Genomic DNA, 19,060 nt, shown 5'->3' on the forward strand with positions numbered 1-19,060 from the left:
ATTCCGATTTTGTGGTAGATATTTTTGTTTTCTGTTTTATTTCTATATAGGTATAATGTATTTCTGACATGATTGTCTTTGCAAGTTGCCGGTAAGCCTTTGAGATAGGCTACTCGTACCGTTTTTCCAATATACCATGGTGGTTATGATCAGATAGAAAAACAAAGAAAATCTGCAGACTTTGTTGCAAAAATGATATGAGAGCTTGGCATTTACCAATTTGAAATCGGCTCTAGCAAGTGAGAAACTTTGTTCATTCGCATTGCTAACCAGCAATATAAACTCAAATTCAATGCCTTGTTGTTTCACAATCATTTGGAACAATGCCAATTTTTATTTTTGAGGGTTCTTATCTTGTTTGTTCCTGTTTGCTAAATATATCACGATACACTTTTTTGAATCACGGTGGCAGAGTCCGTAAATTACGGTACGACTGATTACCCGCCTCGCTCGTTCCATACCATATTTACAATTTTCCACACCATAGCCACATTCTTCCATACCACATTTGATTTTCATACTTTTCTCAATTGCTCAATATCTTTGATACTATTTAATAGTATACTAATAAAATATTGCAATTTTAGACATGACGATTCCCTTTTGGGATGTCTTTTGGCAATAGCAGTGGTTTTCACCATTTTTATGGTTGTGACACTATTTCAGATTTAAAATGATTCACAACCCACCTCTGAAAATGATGACCTGATTACTACATCGGGACTTTCTTACAACCTATTTGAATAGCTGAATACTAGACAAATAAGCTCCTCGCCTCCGCCCAGACCAACTCGATCAAGGCCTATTTGGTAATGCAATTTCAAAAAAGGTCAGCACCGTCACTCAGACTTGCCGCAGTCTATTTAGTAAATTGGTAACTAGCTAATCGGCCAGGATCTTTGCTACCCCCAGCAAATAGGCACATAACCGACAGTTTGAAAACCACTGGGCAACAGGCTAGATATGCGGTTATCAGTAAGGGCAAGTTTTTGCAACTTTTTATTACAGCTTCCGGCAGCTTCCTAAATACTCGTAAGATATGTGTAATGCTGTTTCAAGCTGTTTGAAGGAATCTTATAATGCAACTTTTTGCAACTTTTGTCCATTTTTTTTCATGCAACTTTTCGCAACATTTTGCAACTTTTTCGATTTTTTATGAAAGTATTTCTGATTTTGGTGAAAAACACGGTCAAATTCGACTGAAAGACCATAAATCAGCACTGAAGTAATGCTCTTACGGGTTTTTCGAGAGCTGAGCTGGAAAGTTGACCTTTTTTTTAGTCAATCCGAAGCAGTGGTTCTCAACCTTTTTGGCTTCGCGGACCCCTTTTGAACGTCACGGACTCTCGCGGACCCCCTCAAGTTTTAATTCAATTTTAGCTCTATTATGGTGCAACCTTCATATCTGCCTTGTGCAAATATGAACTGTAGGCTTGTGATAAACAGAAAAATAATGACTTTTCTTGAAAATATCATCATACTATTTATGTAGAAATTGGTAGACTTCGATTATTTCAAAGCTAATTTTGCTGCTGTATTTCTTGAAGTACGTGGTCGTGTCTTGAAAATCCGCGTCTTCGTTTTGATATGAACGAGGAGTGCCGAAAACCATTTCCGGAAAGATAGATGGATGCTAACGCATAACGCTTCCGACGATGCTTTCGGTGTGATCGCAACATTTATGGCACCAAAATGAAGAAACATCTATTTTATGAACATACCACGTCCAGCATCTAGCGCAGGGACGGGCAACTTACAGACCGCGGGCCGACATTTTGATCGGCCCGCAGAAAGTTTCCACCGTCAAAGTTAAATCCTAATCTAAAAGTATAGACAAATTTTATGTGCCGAAGAATGGATCCAAGTTTTCCCACCTGAGAAAGACTTTCATGGAACTACTTTTTCTGTTCTGGTTTACATATATATTAACGAGAAAACATTTTCGACCATGAAAAATTGAACATTAACAAGACAAGGCTGCATACCAATATAACTGGTGATATGAATTTCAGGGTTGAAGCGTAATGCTTTGATAGCAACGAAACACTCCTTGTTCTTCAAAAAACCCGCCTTGTCGATAGGGCATCCGCAATAAGAATGCGCCAAATCTGATAGCCGAGCTTTAAGAGCAGGTATATCATTGTCCGATTTATGACGGATGTCAGCCGAAAATATTCGGGTTCATTTCAATATGAATATACTATTCAATTGTATATTGAATTTCTGTACCCCCAAAAAGCTGTTCAAATAGTGGTTATGTATATCACAGGATAAAATGAATTTCGTGGCGAGGTTTCAATACCTGCATTGGGACAAATTAAGGATATACTTCGGAAATTTTTATTTCAAACGACTGTACACTAATTTGATGAGACTGACAACTTCAAATCGAGAAGGTTTTGCAGACATTACGAAGTCACCCTGATTGACGTTACAATCTCCATATTTTTATTTTTTCCACAAACCCCTACAAAACGTCTCCAAACAGCAATATGTTTGTATCAGCAGGTTAATGGAAAATGGGCAATGAAAATGAATTTCCGCACTACGATAGTTCATGTCAGACGATTATTATGATGATATGAGTCATGAGGTTTTAGCAGTTGTGGTACGAAACTGCCTCATGCTTTCTCAAATTAAAAAATAAAATAAAAATTAGAATATCAACAATACTAAAAATTTAGAGGTCTCGCGGACCCCCTGAAATTGCTTCGCGGACCCCCGGTTGAGAAGCGCTGATCTAAAGGGAATGAGGATGGAAAACTGTATTTCGGGGGTGGAACTGGGAAGTTGACCTTTTTTTAGTCAACCGAGCAAAATGTGGTCTTTTAGTGTAACTTCTGTGAAAAAATAAATGCAACTTTTTACTGCAACTTTTGTCAAAAATAAATGCAACTTTCCATGGATTTAACTGCAACAAAAACTTGCCCTAGTTATCAGTTTTCATCCTATATAAATATCTTGACAGAGGTGAAATGCGCTCAACTGCGTCCTGCTGCATGGAGAAACTATCGCGATGATAAATGTTCTGAAAGATCTGTTGGTACCAACTGCCCTCTGACATGCAAGGATGGATACAGAACCAATTCTCCAACAAAGGGGCACGCGAGATGTGTCTTATCAAATAGTGGTACGACTGCCAGCTGGAACTTTGATGATGCTCCAACTTGCGAGGGTGAGAAATTTTCTTTATTTAGGTCAAGGCATATTTACCACGCAAATGTGTTCTTACCCAACCATACAGTTCAAATACTTTGACATTGATTGCAACAGTAACGGCAGCTATGTTGAAACCGACCTATAGTGTTTATTTATCCGACTACCATTAGAAACATAGCATACTGACATTGAAAATGCCTTTATGTGGATGTGTGAATCTTTGATCACTCCCAGTTGAGTATTGCTTTGATTTCAGGGTGACGATCCAATTTTCAAGGCTTTTCCACAAGCCAATGTGATGACAAATGTTTCCTAATTTGATTTCCTACTAAATCTTGTTATTTTCATTTTCCAGAGATTTTGGAATTATACGCAAGTTGTGATCATCATAATCAACTGATTACACACAGTACATACCATTTTTTTCAAATCCGTGATTTTCAACTCCAGTAACTTTGCTGCTACCAGTTTGAATTGCGCCAAATTTGCTGTGTATTGTTTTATCAGACTACTTGACAATTTCATGGGGCAGACAGTCAAATTTTATTTTTTGAATGATAGTAGAGATAGATAAGATAGATAGATAGATAAGATAGATAGATAGATAAGATAGATAGATAGATAATTGTTGGGTTATATTTTTCATCTGAACAAGTCACACACAATGTGCAATGCGATAAGACACAATCCAATGTAATGAACAGATAGGAGGATGTCGAACGACACGCATGCAGTTGCGATCTTTTTAATAGAACACCCACCTCGGCCTAGTATGCCCGATGTCGCAGTTTTTTTCGATGTTGATCTTGTTGTTATCCTCTGACTTTCAATAAATACAATTGATTGTGCTTTCCTACTCTGACCATAAGTTATTTATAGTGACAAGTGTTGTCAATTGTAATGTCAGCAGGTGTCATTGATAACCAGCCTCCAATCTCCAGTCGAAATTCTTTTTCTGCGATAGCCGGTAAGAGGTCGATAAGTAGCCTAAAAACTTGTCATTTCCAAACTCAGTATTTCATGTGCTTCATTGCTGGAATCAAGGGGCTGTCAAATGTTAGGTTATTGTGACTGTTTCACTAACGCATTGGCTCTCAACCTTATATCAAATGTGTACCACCACGGCCAAGCTTTACTTTACCGCTTGCTGAGTAAGAAGGATTCGACTATATCTGATTAACTAATGAAACAAAATACCAGTGTCGGTCGCTTTGCTGCAAGATACTCATTACAGTTAATTTTCCTGCAAATCCTTAGTTATCAGTAAGTTTGTAGATGGAAAAATAACCGCATCACAAACTAGTTATAGTTGGGAGGACGAACTTGACACCAACACGGTCTCTTCAGTATCTCTCAGTCCATACCGGAGCCACTCGTCTAGTGAGACCAGTCAATATGTTTATATTTATATCTTCATCGGTATCTCATTATCGCACAGTATCACTGAAAGAAAATCCCCCAATAATTATGTCTTGGGATATGGAATAAAATGTAGTTGTGAAAATTTGAACTCAAGCAAGACTTGTGACATGATTTTAGTTCACTCCATGCTTTTAGTCATATGCCCTGGCACCGACGGTTCTGGGTACGACAGTTGAAGTACCGCTGCTACGATTTGAATATATTATTGAATTGGGTATTGCATGGAACTGATATTTAATCTAATCTGATAACAAAGAGTGTTTTGTGTAATGTACCGGTACAGGTGTTAATTACTGGAAGGACACTTACTATCAGTTTTTTTTTACTCTACTCTATTGGTCGTAGGTCTACTCTGCAGATTGCGATTCTGGTCAGGGGGTTTTGGAGGTAACACACTGCCTGCTGTGAAATTTAATACAGCTGTGAGGTAGGCTGCCAGCAGCCTGTGGAATGGTCCTGATTTTACCATACCATGTGTCATTTTATCTTTTTTAACCAATAGAAGTATTGAGTGACTGTTTATAGTTGAAATACTATAATATAGGAGAAATTATCAATTCATTTCCATAATAAAAATTTTGTGCTTTCATGAAATCAAGCCTTTGTGCATATGGCTAGGGTTGTCAAAGTCTTGAATATCATGATAAATTTTCGGGTTTACAAGATGGTGCGCTACAATGTCAAGACCAAAAGCTGTCAAAACATAAATTATACTACTCAGACACTCATGTCACATCTACCTAGGATAGTACTGAAACAGGAGTCTCCCAAGAGATTATAATCATGTGCATTGTGCAGTTATGCACATGATCGATTCTTCAATAAGCGTGGTTTCTTTGAACCTGTAAATAAAATGTCATATCAGCAATCAAGTACGAGACATTTAATAAATTGAAGGCAATATCAGAGTGTCGAGAACATGTACGTACACTGTACACGTACAGGTACAGCGACATAGTCGACACCGATTTCTTGATGAGTTGAAATTGACTCGAAAATTTTGGTCCGAGTCCAGAGTCAATCCATATTTTTGAAACGCCGAACAAGTCATTTTTGCAAATCAAGTAATCTGAAAAATTGGACAGACGTGAGTCGTCCCAATACTGATACATAGGCCTTCTAGTCATTGCAAAGGCGACTATCTCATTAAGAATTAGAATATATGATGGCGAAACTTAATGAAATTCAATTTTAAACCACTCATATAACAATTATTTCGGTGTGTGAATTTTTTGTAAGTTATTCAATAAGTACTGCCAAAATGATTATCTCCAAAGTCAGTATATGCATATTGCATATTTAGTGTTGTTCGGGAGAACGAGGGTGATACTTTTTCATTGCTGGATCACAATGTTAGGTCATGACGAGATGCTGAAATTTGCAACTGGAATGGTTGAAATTTCAAATTGTAATAACTTCTCTACTACTGGTTAGAATTGAACTAAATCTGGTGTCCCACATTATTTTAGGCAACTACCGTAAATATTTCCCCAGGTATCCGGGGAAATTTAAAGGAATCTTTTAACCGATTGGCGCCGGCTGCAATTTTCGAAAAATTTTACTTCAATTTTCAAAATCGAAAAACTGTACCTTAATGGGATTCGAACACCTTAAACAAGGTGTCGTTGGATTCAGAACTTCAACGCGGATCCGATTGCGCCACTCAAATCATTTCGAGCACTGTGTCTGGCCACTTATATCGAGAGCAAGCCGAGAATTCGTTGATGAGAAACGTATTACATTTACTGCACTGCTTATAAACCTTAACATGGATATCTGGTGACATAGGCTTCTTGTGAATCATATCGGCGAGGAAATCATGATCTTGGAGATGGCTCAGTCGATCTAATACGCCCTAATATCGCCATTATCCAATAGATACAGTTCTGAGGGTTTGCACAATAAACACGCGCCAGACCGCAGAGTGAATGAGTCATCGGCGAGTGAGCGAGTGACGCGCGTGTATTTATTAGGTAGCGTAGCCTTCCAGGGCATTTACAAAGCTTATAGAGCACGTAAATGGGTCACTTTAGTATTGATAAACGGATATTGTCAAGACCTAACCATAAGGACAAACCACAAACGCATATCTTACTACAACGTAAGGTTTATGACGTTAGTTGGTAGCACTTCATACAAACATGATACACACGTTTGCGGGGAATACACAGCGTGTAGAATTGGTCTTGCTGCGATATATACATCACTATTAGCTGTTAGTCTGATGTATAGATATAATGTTATGGGCATGTACTCTCCACAGAAACAATCTAAGAATGTCTACTACCGATAAAATTCAGGATATAACACATTATGTTACGGATATTCGTCCCTGCGTTTGACACTAGTGTGGTAGTCTGCAGGAATTCTCTTCACGATTTTTAGAAGCGGCCTTGGGGTGACATAGGCATAACTAATGTTGTTTATTTTAGCCTTGAAGGTGGAGATTGGCTAGTTCTATTGAAAGAGACAATCCGTAAATGCCTTTCATTACTACAACGAAAGATATATATCGTTACACGACAGCTCTTTGTATATCCAGATGAACACTTTTGCGTAGGTATATGCGCTGAGTAATATTGTATTTAGCCCGAATTATACTTGACTATAAGACATTATTTAGAATCGTATAGGCAACAACTATTCACAGACACAATCTATGAAGGTATATCACTATTAGAACTCGATACATATCCCGTTATGTGACCAGTATTCATCCATCTGCTTGAAGCTGGTACGGTAGGCTGCGAGAATTCTCTTCCCGGTTTTCAAATGCAACCTTGAGCGATGCAGACATAACTAGTATCGTTGTTTTAGCAAGAAAATCAGAAGCTGACAAGCACTATTCATAGAAACAAACTACAACAACTGGCTATGACGAATAAAACCAAATATACGACAGGGTATATGACGGGTATCGGGAACGCACGTTTCCGCGAAATGATGCGGTCGGCGGATATCTTTGTCACGCGCCTATCACATAGATTTTGAACACCTTATATGTAACTAATATCAGATACGAAGATATGTGTGAACTTGTATGGACACTAGCTTTTCACAGAAAGAAACAACTATGCTCTAAGACGGCTAGAACAAAACATACAGTACGTTATGTGAGAGTGGTCAATGACGCGCGCGTTGCCGAAAGAGTGTATTTTGCAACATATTTATCTACGGTATTTGATATCCGATTTCGACGTCTTAGATATAATATATATCAAATATTATGGTATCAATGAACTTGCACAAACAATATATATCCGTAGAAATAAACAGCAACGACCAAGCACGATTAGAACGGGATATATAGTGGTTCTGATACAGTACTCTTCCCTCTAACGGCAATGGGTAAAAATACCCACGCCGGCGCCAAACGGTTAATCAGCCTCAACAAATAAGCTTGATCTGGGTGATGTCATAAGGAAAAATTGTTTTAGAAAGATATATTTTTATAGATCAAATGCCCAACCGAAACGTTGCGAGACCAGGATCATTACAATATTATCTCCTGTCCTGTTGATTCAAAGATTGGATCAAGCTGTTCAATCACATGCAAAATAGGTTATAAATTGCAGTCCGATACTGAAATAAAAGTGTGGACAGCAACTTGCAAAAATCATGATGATGGGATACCTGCCTCTTGAAGCTTGGGTTCAGCACCATCCTGCGAGGCTAAGAGAATAATGAAATGAAAATAATGAGTCTTGTATCGAATATATCAAAAATAAAGATTATCCTAATGACCCATTTAAAGTGTCTGTATCTCAATTTCAAAATTCTTTTCACATGGAAAATTATCATAAATTCAATTATCCAAGTCTACACGAATACATTTCAATCAGACTGCCGTCTTGAAATCACTTTATTATTAATGACTATAGCAACGTCAAGCTGGCATAGCAACCAATAATAAAGTTGGAGTCATGCAAATCTATCTGGTACATGTAAACCAGACACACTTCCATGGATACGCGTAGGAAAGCATATTCAACAGTTAAAGAGCATTTTCATATCATACTCGAGTGTAGCTATCCCGGCAAACCACTGCTTCCTGAAGAAAGTGTGTCCTGGCAGAATTTGCAAAGATGTCAGAGTCACAAAAGTCCTCCCATTCTACTGATCTAGTAGATCATTGATTCACAACCGTGTGCAGGAATATGATTCATTACCCTTTGCCAGATGCGTGTATGACTATGAACCAGACTTCGATTTTGGTATTATACAGGACTGTGGCAAACATATTTATTTTTTGTCACGCGCTACTGCATATTGGCAGTGATTACCAAACTTTTGGGCTTTTTACACACTGGAAATATCATATATCGCTGGAGGCGCACTTACAAGAAACTTGATTAAAAAACTATCCATGTGTTAATGCAACAGGCTATACTTGTTTAAACAAACATTTATTCGACTAAAATGATATATAATTGTTGACAAACATGCCCGCATTTTATCGTTTTCCAAGCAGTGTCTCCCAGTTATGGCTTTTTATTTAAGTCAAAACTAGAAAAAATACCTCACATACCCATTACGAGGCAAATGACAAAAAATTGATTGCAGTCGTCATAGAGTAGGATTTGGATGGATGAGATATCCGAAACTTTTCGTGACAACAGCATTTCAAAAAACAGGTCTTCTAGTAAATCAATGGACCCTTCATCTTCTGCAAAATATTTGTTCGATTTATAGCTTCCAAATGGATTTATTTATTTTTGGCAGCAAATCCTGAAAAGTATTGTTGCAGTGATAAGTTTAATTCCAGACAACGTGCTCAAGATTTGCGGCATCATCTCTAATTCATGATTTGATTTGAAACGAATCAAAGAATTTTATTCAGACATCGCCGCCCAATTATTGTGTTGACATTACTCTATTCATCGGCTATGACATAATTGGTTTTAGGAACACATCTGCTTATATATCCCACGAAGAAGTCGCATCTGCTTGTCTGCAAGCCTTATCCTCAATGTTATTACAGTATTTTTCTAAAATCCCAGAAATACTCGCGGCACACCTGAGAATCTGCGACGGCACCCAGTTTGTGAATCACTGCCTTATCCGGTCAATTTTACAAAATGACGACAAAATAAATTGTACTCACTGCTAGAAAAATTTTGTTCAAAAGTAGTTCGAAGTATTTGATAGCACAAGTCAGAAAACTGCCATGGATCATGAATTCCTTTTTAACAGCCATCAAGTGTCAACCTTTTGCCCTGCGAGAAAGCTATCAACATTTGAATGAATTTTGTACTGGAACACAACCAGTTGCATCAGAATGTCTCATCGGATGTCGGGCAAATTACAGATTTTCTGACGCTGCTTTTCGCGATCAATCGAGTATCACTGTAAGTTGTCAGTTGGATGCGTATCGAAATATCGCATCTTGGAGTAGGAACCCAAGGGAAACTTCTTGTGAAGGTCTCGTCTATAGAGCTGTTATACATAAAGGACAAGTATCTCATCTTATATTGTTATATATTAATAGAAGTGAAATGCGATTTCAAATACGTTCCCGTGGAAAAAAACTACAAAACACTACAATGTTCTGAAGGGCATGTTAGCGGATCATGCCAACTCACATGCAAGGAGGGATACAGAATTGCTTCCAATTCAATTGAGTGGACTGCTTCTTGCAATTTTATCGCAAACAGCATAAGTACTGCAATGTGGAACTTTGAGAGTGCCCCTGTTTGTGAAGGTGAGATAGCAAATATGCAAATCTGGTGATTACAAGGTTTTGGCTGAATTGTGAGTATAATGCTATAGCGAGAATTAGTCGGTTAAACCGCAACTGTGTCAAAGATAACCATACTTGCATATTTTGAACTATACTGAGCCATGATTAAATTAAATAAAATTCTGCTTATTGTCCCTCAATGTGTGCACTGAACTTCAAATGTTAAAGCAGGCTCTGGCGGTTGATGTGTGTTTGATTTTTTTTAATTGACGATCTCCGAGCATATCCCAACCAGAGTTTGACAATTAAATTAATTCAGTTCAATTACAATCACTCCCTGGCATGTTTCAATTACATTACAATTATAATTACTCCATGCTAAAAATATCTATTTACTATTACTGTTAAACATGAAATTGATTAACCATAAATTCAACTTCGATAGAGAGGTGCTCTTCGGGCTCATTTCAATATGAATATACTCTTCTATTGTATACTGAAGTTCTGTACCTCCTAGAAGCTCTTTGACAACTGTAGCGACGTAATTAGAAACAATCACAAGCTATCTGTGTTTCATTCATGATACGTCGAATACACTTTAATTAGAAAAAAAAACTCAAACTTTTTCGAACTATTCCTAATCACGAGTACTGAAAAATACAAACAGAAAAAATTTTCAAGCGATTGTTAAAAACCAAAAGTTTCAACGACTAACAAAGAAATAGGCTACAAGACACGCATTGAAATGTAATCAAACGAATACACAGAGCTGAGTAAGGCAAATGGAATGGAATGTAATTCGTAAGGCATCTGCGATAAGGTGTGTAAAACTAAAATAAATGCAAAAGGAAAGAAGCTCCTGATATCTACAAATTACAAAATTTTGGTTCGCATTTACATTTGCACTTGCTCAAAAACTGTTGGATTGCATTTGATGAACATTAGGGTGTGCTAGCCACAGTAAATTTGGCTAGGATTGGGTGTGAGATTGGGATAACATCTCTTCAAATGCATGATCAAGTTTGATGAAGCCTTGGTTGAAAACTTGTATTTCTTTTTGCAATTGTTGCAGCAGGCCTTGGTACTGGTCAGAGATTTTTTTTTAAATCGGACAGTGGTGTAAGTAATGGTTCAGCACAGGTTTCGGAACTGTTTATTACCTGTTCATCTATTTTTGAAGTATTAAGATTTAAACTATATTGTGATTTACTAACTTTTCTGTTGCTACTGATGTATGGGAAACAGTTTAGCATGGCCGAATTATCTAGTTAACGATGCACACATAGCAGTGATAGCACACATATGTAAATAGGACTAATTAATTTGTGTTGTGATTGTCAGGTTACATGCAACTCAATTGCAAATAACAATTGATCCAACTCCGATCGCAATCATATCAAAATGGTAAAATTGAAGAGTAATAGAACGAATTTTAATGACGCTGTTATTGAAATTTTTGTCAACATTTTCAATTAGATCTTCAACATATCATCTTGCTTACTATGAGGACAGCTAGGTGGTTGATGCCAAGGAGCGTTTGATCCCAATACACAATTGTATGCTATGGTAGAAAATACTGTTACTATTGCCGGTACTCGAAGTGTTTATGTGGATGAATAGCCAAAAGCTATATTCGGCATGTTATTGATGGTTAACCATAGTCCAACCTGATTTGTAATAGCATTCTCACATGTAATACTCACCTTGCTATGCAATCCTTGACTTTTTTTTTAGGCAACACAACAAGATTTCCAGAAAATATTTTCAAATCAGCTATTTTCAATTTCAGTGAATTAAATTCAGTGATTTGAAAAAACTGTCCTCCTTTCCCGATTCCAAATATATGGTAACCCTAGTCCTGGCAGAATTTGCAAAGATGTAAAAGTCACAAGAGCCTGCTCGTCTTCTGTTCTGGTGCATTATTATTGGTACACGACCGCGTGCGGGAATATGATTCATTACTATTTTATGCCTTTACATTTTCTGTGGCTGTTAGATTATCATTTTTTGGTAATGCGATGAAATAATCGGTGGCAGATGCTTGTATGACCAATGTTCCCTCTAAGCTGCGCATGTGCGCAAAATGCGCAGTAGGGCGCTTCAAAAATGACTTTTTTTCTCAAATCATACTGGCTACTTGATAAAATTGTTAGGTTACCTAATTTAAGCCTACACGCAAAATTTGGTTCAATTCCAGCCAGTAACCGCTTTGCTACAGGAGAAGAAAGTTTCTATTTATTATATAAAATTAAACGATAAAAAATTTGAAAATTTTCTGTTCACCCCATGAAAGTGTTGGGCTGTCTATAGAAACGGTGCTCACCAAATTTGGTTCAATTCCATCCAGTGGAAGCGGAGTTATTGCCATCGAAAAATTTGGATTTGAATAAAATAGTATTTACGGGTCCGATTCTTTGTTTATTTATTATAGTTGTGCTCACCGTAAATACTATTTTGTTCAAATTCAAATTTTTCGACGGCAATAACCCTGCTTCCACTGGTTGGAATTGAACCAAATTTGGTGAGCATCGTTTCTATACACAGCCTAACACTTTCATGGGGTGAACAGAATATTTTCAAATTTTTTATCATTTACTTTTATATAATAAATAAAAACTTTCTTCTCCTGTAGCAAAGCGGTTACTGGCTGGAATTGAAACAAATTTTGTGTGTAGGGTTAAATTAGGTAACCTAACAATTTTATCAAGTAGCCAGTACGATTTGAGAAAAAAAGTCATTTTTGAAGAGCCCTAATGCGCAGTGCTGACACGGTCTCTGCGCACAGAAAATATAAGCTGGGCACAAAAAATCAGAAGTCTGCTCAGTGAATTGGTGAGTGTGCGCAGACTCGTCAAAAATTTGAGGGAACATTGTGTATGGCTATGTAGCAGACTTCATATCTTGATATTGTACAGCACCGGGACAAACGTATTTGTTGATTATTTTCTGTCATGCAATGCTGGATATTACTGGATTTTCAAATCTTTATATGGTCAATTTTACAAAATGAAGACAGAATAAATTGTACTCGCTACTGAAAATTTGGTTCAAAAGTTGTTCGAGAAGTATTTAATATCACAAGTCAGAAAACTGCCATGGATCATCTTCCTTTCAACAGCCATCAAGTGTGAACCCTTTGCGCTGAACCGTAGCCATCAATATTTTATTGGACATTGTACTGGTACACAACCAATTGCATCAGAATGCCGCGTCAGATGTCGAACAAATTACAGATTTTCTGACCCTGCTTTTCGTGATGAATTGAGTATGACTGTAAGTTGTCAGTTGGATGCAGATCAAAATACCGCATCTTGGAGTAAGAATCCTATGGAAACTTCTTGTGAAGGTCTCGTCTATAGAGCTGTTATGCATGGAGGACAAGTATCTCATCTTCTATGGTTATATATTTATAGAAGTGAAATGCCGTTCCAAACACGTTCCTGTGGAAAAAAACTATGAAACACTACAATGTTCTGAAGGGCAAGTTGGCGGCTCATGCCGACTCGCATGCAAGGAGGGATACAGAATTGCTTACAATTCAATTAGGTGGACTGCTTCTTGCAATTTTATCACAAACAACAGAAGTACTGCGGTTTGGGACGTGGAGCGTGCCCCTGTTTGTGGAGGTGAGATAGCAAATGCAAATCTGGTGATTTCAAGGTTTTGGCCTAATTGTGAGTATAATGCTATAGCGAGAACTTAGCTGTTACCGTAACTGTGTCACAGAAAACCATGCTTGCAGTTTATGAGCTATAATGAGCCATGATTAAATAAAACAAAATTCTAGGGAGACTATATCATGTCCCTCAATGTGTGTACTGAACTTCAAATGTTAATGTAGGCCCTGGCGATGGATGTGTGTTTGATTTTTTGTTTGATCAGAGAGTATTATTGACGATTCCGGGTCTTATTACAATCATATCGAAATGGTAATCTTGAAGAGTAACCAAACTAATTTTGCTGATGCTGTCATTTGTCAACATTTTCAAAGAGATATTTAATCGGCACTTCTTCGTTATTCCCCACACGTCCAGAAGTGATCACCATGAAACCAATTTTCCCGCGAACATGTGAAAATTTCTACACATCAAATTAAATTGTTTGTCCGGTTGGGATTAGGGCTAGGGGCATATTAGGGTTGGGGGAAGGGAATATTAGGGTCGGGGCGGGAGATATTAAGATTGGGGAGGGGGTATTAGGGTCAAGATTAGGGGTTAGGACAGTGCCGGCCAACCCGTGGCCCGCGAGGTAATTTCCAAAATTAGTTTTATTACCAAAAATGAATTGCACAGATTGTGAACTTGCAAGGCAAAACAAAAATTTGATTAATCTGGCCGCAACACTTGAGATGTGAAGACTAAAATATCAGTTTCGATGCATCTGCAGATCCATGAGGCAGTCACGTTTTGGTAGATCTTCGTGCACTACAATAAAGCAAAATAATTTGCTGTAGATTTATCAAAAGTAAAAGTTTTCTACACGCTTCGCGCAACATGTTTTCACTCGATTTTTTGCTTTTAATATTGTTACCCCTTTGTGAAAATGAAAGAACGCCTAATGTATCAGATTGAGTCTAACTATATTCGCCATTACGAGAGAAAGTGTCGTTCAACATATGCGACCTTCGTTTGCGCTCGCAGAAAGGCCGTCGACTATGAAACCTAGGCACAATATGATTGACGCGTGTTGGTCGAAGCTTTCGATATCGATATGTCCTTTGTCCAGGCGCAGAATAGTCCAGTCCTTGCAAACTGAGCCCAGCGATATACAGCAGGACGGTAATATAGTGGCAAACTGAGCCCAGCGATATACAGCAGGACGGTAATATAGTGGCAAACTGAGCCCAGCGATATACAGCAGGACGGCGATATAGTGAAGTGACAATATTATTGACCTAAGAAGTTCGAAAAATTTTCGCGCTTATCGCGGCTAGTGGCCCGTGCAATAGTCCGTCAATTGAATGTGGCTCTTTCGCTGAAAAGGTTGGCCACCCCTGGGTTAGGATATCCTAAGATTAGGGTTGGATAATGGGTTATTAGGGTGGGTTAGGGTCAAGGTTGGGGTTAGGATATCCTAAGATTAGGGTTGCGGGACGGGGGTACTAGGGTAGGTTAGGGTCAAGGATGGGGTTGGATATCCCAAGTTTAGGGTTGGGCGTATCGTAAGATTGGGGTTAAGGGAAGGCAATATTAGGGTCGGGGAAAAGGGATATTAGGGTCAAGGTTGGGGTAGGATATCCCAAGATTAGGGTTAAATTTGGGGTCAGGGTATCCCAAGATTAGGGTTGGGAGTATTGTATTCCTCACCCCCAACCCTAATCTTAGGATATCCCAATCCAATCCTTGACCCTAATACCCCTCTCCCAACCCTAATCTTAGGATATCCTAACCCACCCTAATATCCCCCTCCCCCATCCCTAATATCTCCCGACCCTAATCTTGGGATATCCTAACCCCAACCTTGACCCTAACCACCCTATTATCCCCCTCCCCCATCCCTGATATATCCCGACCCTAATATCCCCAACCCTAATCTTGGGATATCCTAACTCACCCTAATATCCTACTCCGCCATCTCTAATATCCGTCTACCCCACCCCAACGCGAAAAACAATTTATTTTGACGTTTGTAAATTTTCACATGTTCATGGAAAACATTTATTGGTGTCATGGGGATCATTTTTTCGATGTGTGGGGAATAACGAAGAAGTGCCCTTTAATCTACCATCTTGCTTACTATGAGGACAGGTTGGTGGTTGATGCCAAGGCGTGTTTGATTTCAATAACTATTGTCTGTTTATGCTGAAAAATGTTGTTGCTATTACTCAAGTGTTTATGTGGATGAATTGCCAAAAACTATATAAGGCATATTATTGATAGTGAACCATGGTCCACACTGAGGTATAATAAGCATTCTCACATCTAATACTCACAAACAGGTAGGTGACTTACTGTATGGTTTAAAACACGTTGACTAGGTTCCTTATATTGTGAGTTATTTATTGCATTTTATCATGTTTATTGTCACTATATCACTGACATTTTTCCCTTTGTATCGGCTAATATTTTCATTCCGTAGACCAGGGGTCGCCAACTCAAAACGGGTCGCGGGCCACTTTTCAAATTTCGCAGCTGCCGCGGGCCGCATGAATTCAATATCGGTCTGAACTAGGCAACCAACGTTTTGAAACTCTACGCCAGTACAACGCCGTGCTACTTAATTTAGGCAATGGGCGTAGTGACCACAAGAGTTATATTTTATCAAAGGAATACAAATACAACAAAAAATCATTATCATTAATTTCATTTTATTTTGAAGTCTGAGCTGTGCACGATACTGGAAACGCTTTTCAGCGAATAAGGACTTGATATTGGGGCTATCGAGATACGTTACTTGCTGAAAGACCATCTCCACGTAAAGCTTGATCTTGCGGGGAAGCCTTAAGCCAGTGGTTCTCAAACAATTTTAGACACGGCCCTCTTAATGATACTGAAAACTTTCGCTCCCCCCTTATCGTCATATCACAAAATGCAACCAGAATGCTAGCAATCCCAACGGATAGTTGGATGGCATTGAATGTTATGACGTCTATGACCGTTATATGTTATGACCGTTGATATACACAAAATACACGGACCATACAAAAAATTTAAATTTGATGTAAATCGCGCAGGGCGCGAAAGATTTTTCAGTTGACCGCTGCTCCGCGCCCTCTTCAGATGCTTTCACACCCCCACATAAGGGGCGCGCCCCCCAGTGAACCACTGCCGTATGCCGTTTTATAGGCGTCTCGATCTTGGCAGTGTTTTGGCCATTGCACGTCAAGGCAATATGCCCAGCCCATTCATTTCAGCAGATTATTCTTCCTCGATGGAATGCTGTTGCCATCTCCAAAGCCGTTTTAGGTATGACGAATAGTGATGTTGGGCACAGGAGAATAGCTTATTTCGAAACAACAACAATACTTCAAACCGCATTTCAAAATGGTTTTCTCAGCTTTCTTCTGAAATCTCAAATCACGTCGCGGGCCGCAAAATATGACCTCGCGGGCCGCATGTGGGCCGCGTGTTGGTGACCTCTGCCGTAAACCATGTGTGTTTTGCAGTGCCAATTCATGGTGCAGTTCCCGATGTACTGAACATGCTGAAACTTGCATCTCACACACTGCTGAATTTTCAATAAGCCGATTATTTTCAGATATAACTTGCGAGCGTATTGATTCAAGAATGAAGAATGTTGTGGTGACTTCCTGCGATCGTTCGATAAAGGGAAAGTGTCACATTTCCTGTCGACAATTTTATAAATTTGCTTCTTATTGGTCAAGTCAAGATCAAGTCAAAGCTACATGTTCGCTTTCATCAAGTAAACTCCAGGCAGAATGGAAAACTTCCCATCCTCGTTACCCATCAAATCTACAACCAATTCCGCAATGTGTAGGTAATATATATATGAAGCTCATTCATTGTGATATTGAATAAAAAGAAGTTATATGGTGTTGTTCAAAAAATTTGAATTATTATAATAACATAATAATATGTTTATCCCATGCTGTGCAGTATACAGTGTTTGAGTTTCTAAATGTAACATGGGTGTAAGGCAAACATTGAATCATTTATAAGTTCATGCAATATCTTTGGGTTGATTGCAGGAGTCTCACGAAGTCTGTGGCAGTGAGATAGAAACTTGTTGCTTCTGCATCTTTTAAGCCCAAAACCAGCTTTCTAGTGTAAGTGGTTATCAATAGATAGCGAAATTAGCCAATTTTGGGTCGTTTGGTGAAATTGCACGACCACTGGAGGGTGCACGAGCCCAAAATTATAACAGATATTATCTTTATATATTTTGCACCACATATCAAGTGTCCGTTTTGAAGTTCAAAATTTTCCATTTTTCGCTCCAACCGAGAGACGTATTGTAAAACGCAGAGTCATTGAGTGATTGCTCACTCTAACACAGTGATTCTCCAACTTTTTTAGACACGCCCCCCTTTATGATAGCGAAAAATTTTGCGCCCCCACCCCCCTTATCGCCATATTACAAAATGCAACCAGAATGCTAGCAATCCCTACGAATAGTTTGATGGCATGGAATGTTATGACTGTTGATGAGAGAATTCTCATATATGAAATTCGGACTATATACAGACCAATAACCGCAAACTGGAGGCAAATCGCGCCAAGCGCAAAAAATATTTTCAGTTCACCGCTGCTTCGCACCCCTCTTCGGATGCTTTCACGTCCCCCAGTTTGAAAACCACTGCTCCAACAGGTCATACGAGTGTTTCGCGCACAATCCGAATATATGCAAGGAAAGGAAAGGACGTAGTTTATTTTTGTCCTTGATATTTTTGTGGCATATACACCGACTCGTGATATACATACACGCAATCTGCGCATATGCACAGGGCCGTAACAGCACTTCGTCAGGCCCCCCAAAAAACGTTGGTCTTGGGCCCCCATAGGGTGATAAACCTGACTTCAGGGGGGCGTCGCCCCCCAGACATCCCCTGTCTGCCCGCTCTTTGGTGCTACTTGTCATCAATATTGGGTTCCCTTGATTGGGCCTCCCATTCTTGCCTAGACGCGCGAAAAATTTCATGATTGTATCGGTCATTATCATCGGGGATTGCATATATATTGCTATCAATTTTTATCCCCTCTCTACTGACGTATTCAGATTTACCGGTAGAGCTGAGTGAGATGTATTTAAAAAAGGTATGACCCCTCAATAATAATTACACATCTTCGGGCGAATACCCGTTGGCAGGAACGAAACAGCACTTCGTCAGGTCCCAAAAAA

The 19,060-nt window shown here is 38.8% G+C and overlaps 2 protein-coding genes and 1 long non-coding RNA gene across 4 annotated transcripts in view; 2 read left to right on the plus strand and 1 right to left on the minus strand.

The window, feature by feature from the left end:
- The window catches only part of LOC145444097 (sodium/potassium-transporting ATPase subunit beta-1-interacting protein 3-like), a 372,797-nt gene that overhangs the window by 293,770 nt on the left and 59,967 nt on the right, over positions 1-19,060 (minus strand). The window lies entirely within an intron of this gene.
- Positions 1-19,060, plus strand: part of LOC145444077 (uncharacterized) — a 192,172-nt gene that overhangs the window by 154,932 nt on the left and 18,180 nt on the right. For both annotated transcript variants that reach the window (XM_080321988.1, XM_080321989.1), the window contains exons 13-15: positions 13,380-13,607; positions 13,675-13,887; positions 17,459-17,698. In XM_080321988.1, the coding sequence (XP_080178114.1) occupies positions 13,380-13,607; positions 13,675-13,887; positions 17,459-17,698 (681 nt within the window). The remainder of the gene's footprint in view (positions 1-13,379; positions 13,608-13,674; positions 13,888-17,458; positions 17,699-19,060) is intronic.
- LOC145444104 (uncharacterized) lies at positions 3,764-5,761 on the plus strand. The gene is made up of 2 exons (XR_013916610.1): positions 3,764-4,422; positions 4,699-5,761. It is a non-coding gene; the product is annotated as an uncharacterized LOC145444104 (long non-coding RNA).

The sequence above is a fragment of the Botryllus schlosseri genome, chromosome 8, assembly GCF_051294905.1.
Source record: "Botryllus schlosseri isolate E-star chromosome 8, Bs_hap1, whole genome shotgun sequence".
Taxonomy (NCBI): Eukaryota; Metazoa; Chordata; class Ascidiacea; order Stolidobranchia; family Styelidae; genus Botryllus; species Botryllus schlosseri.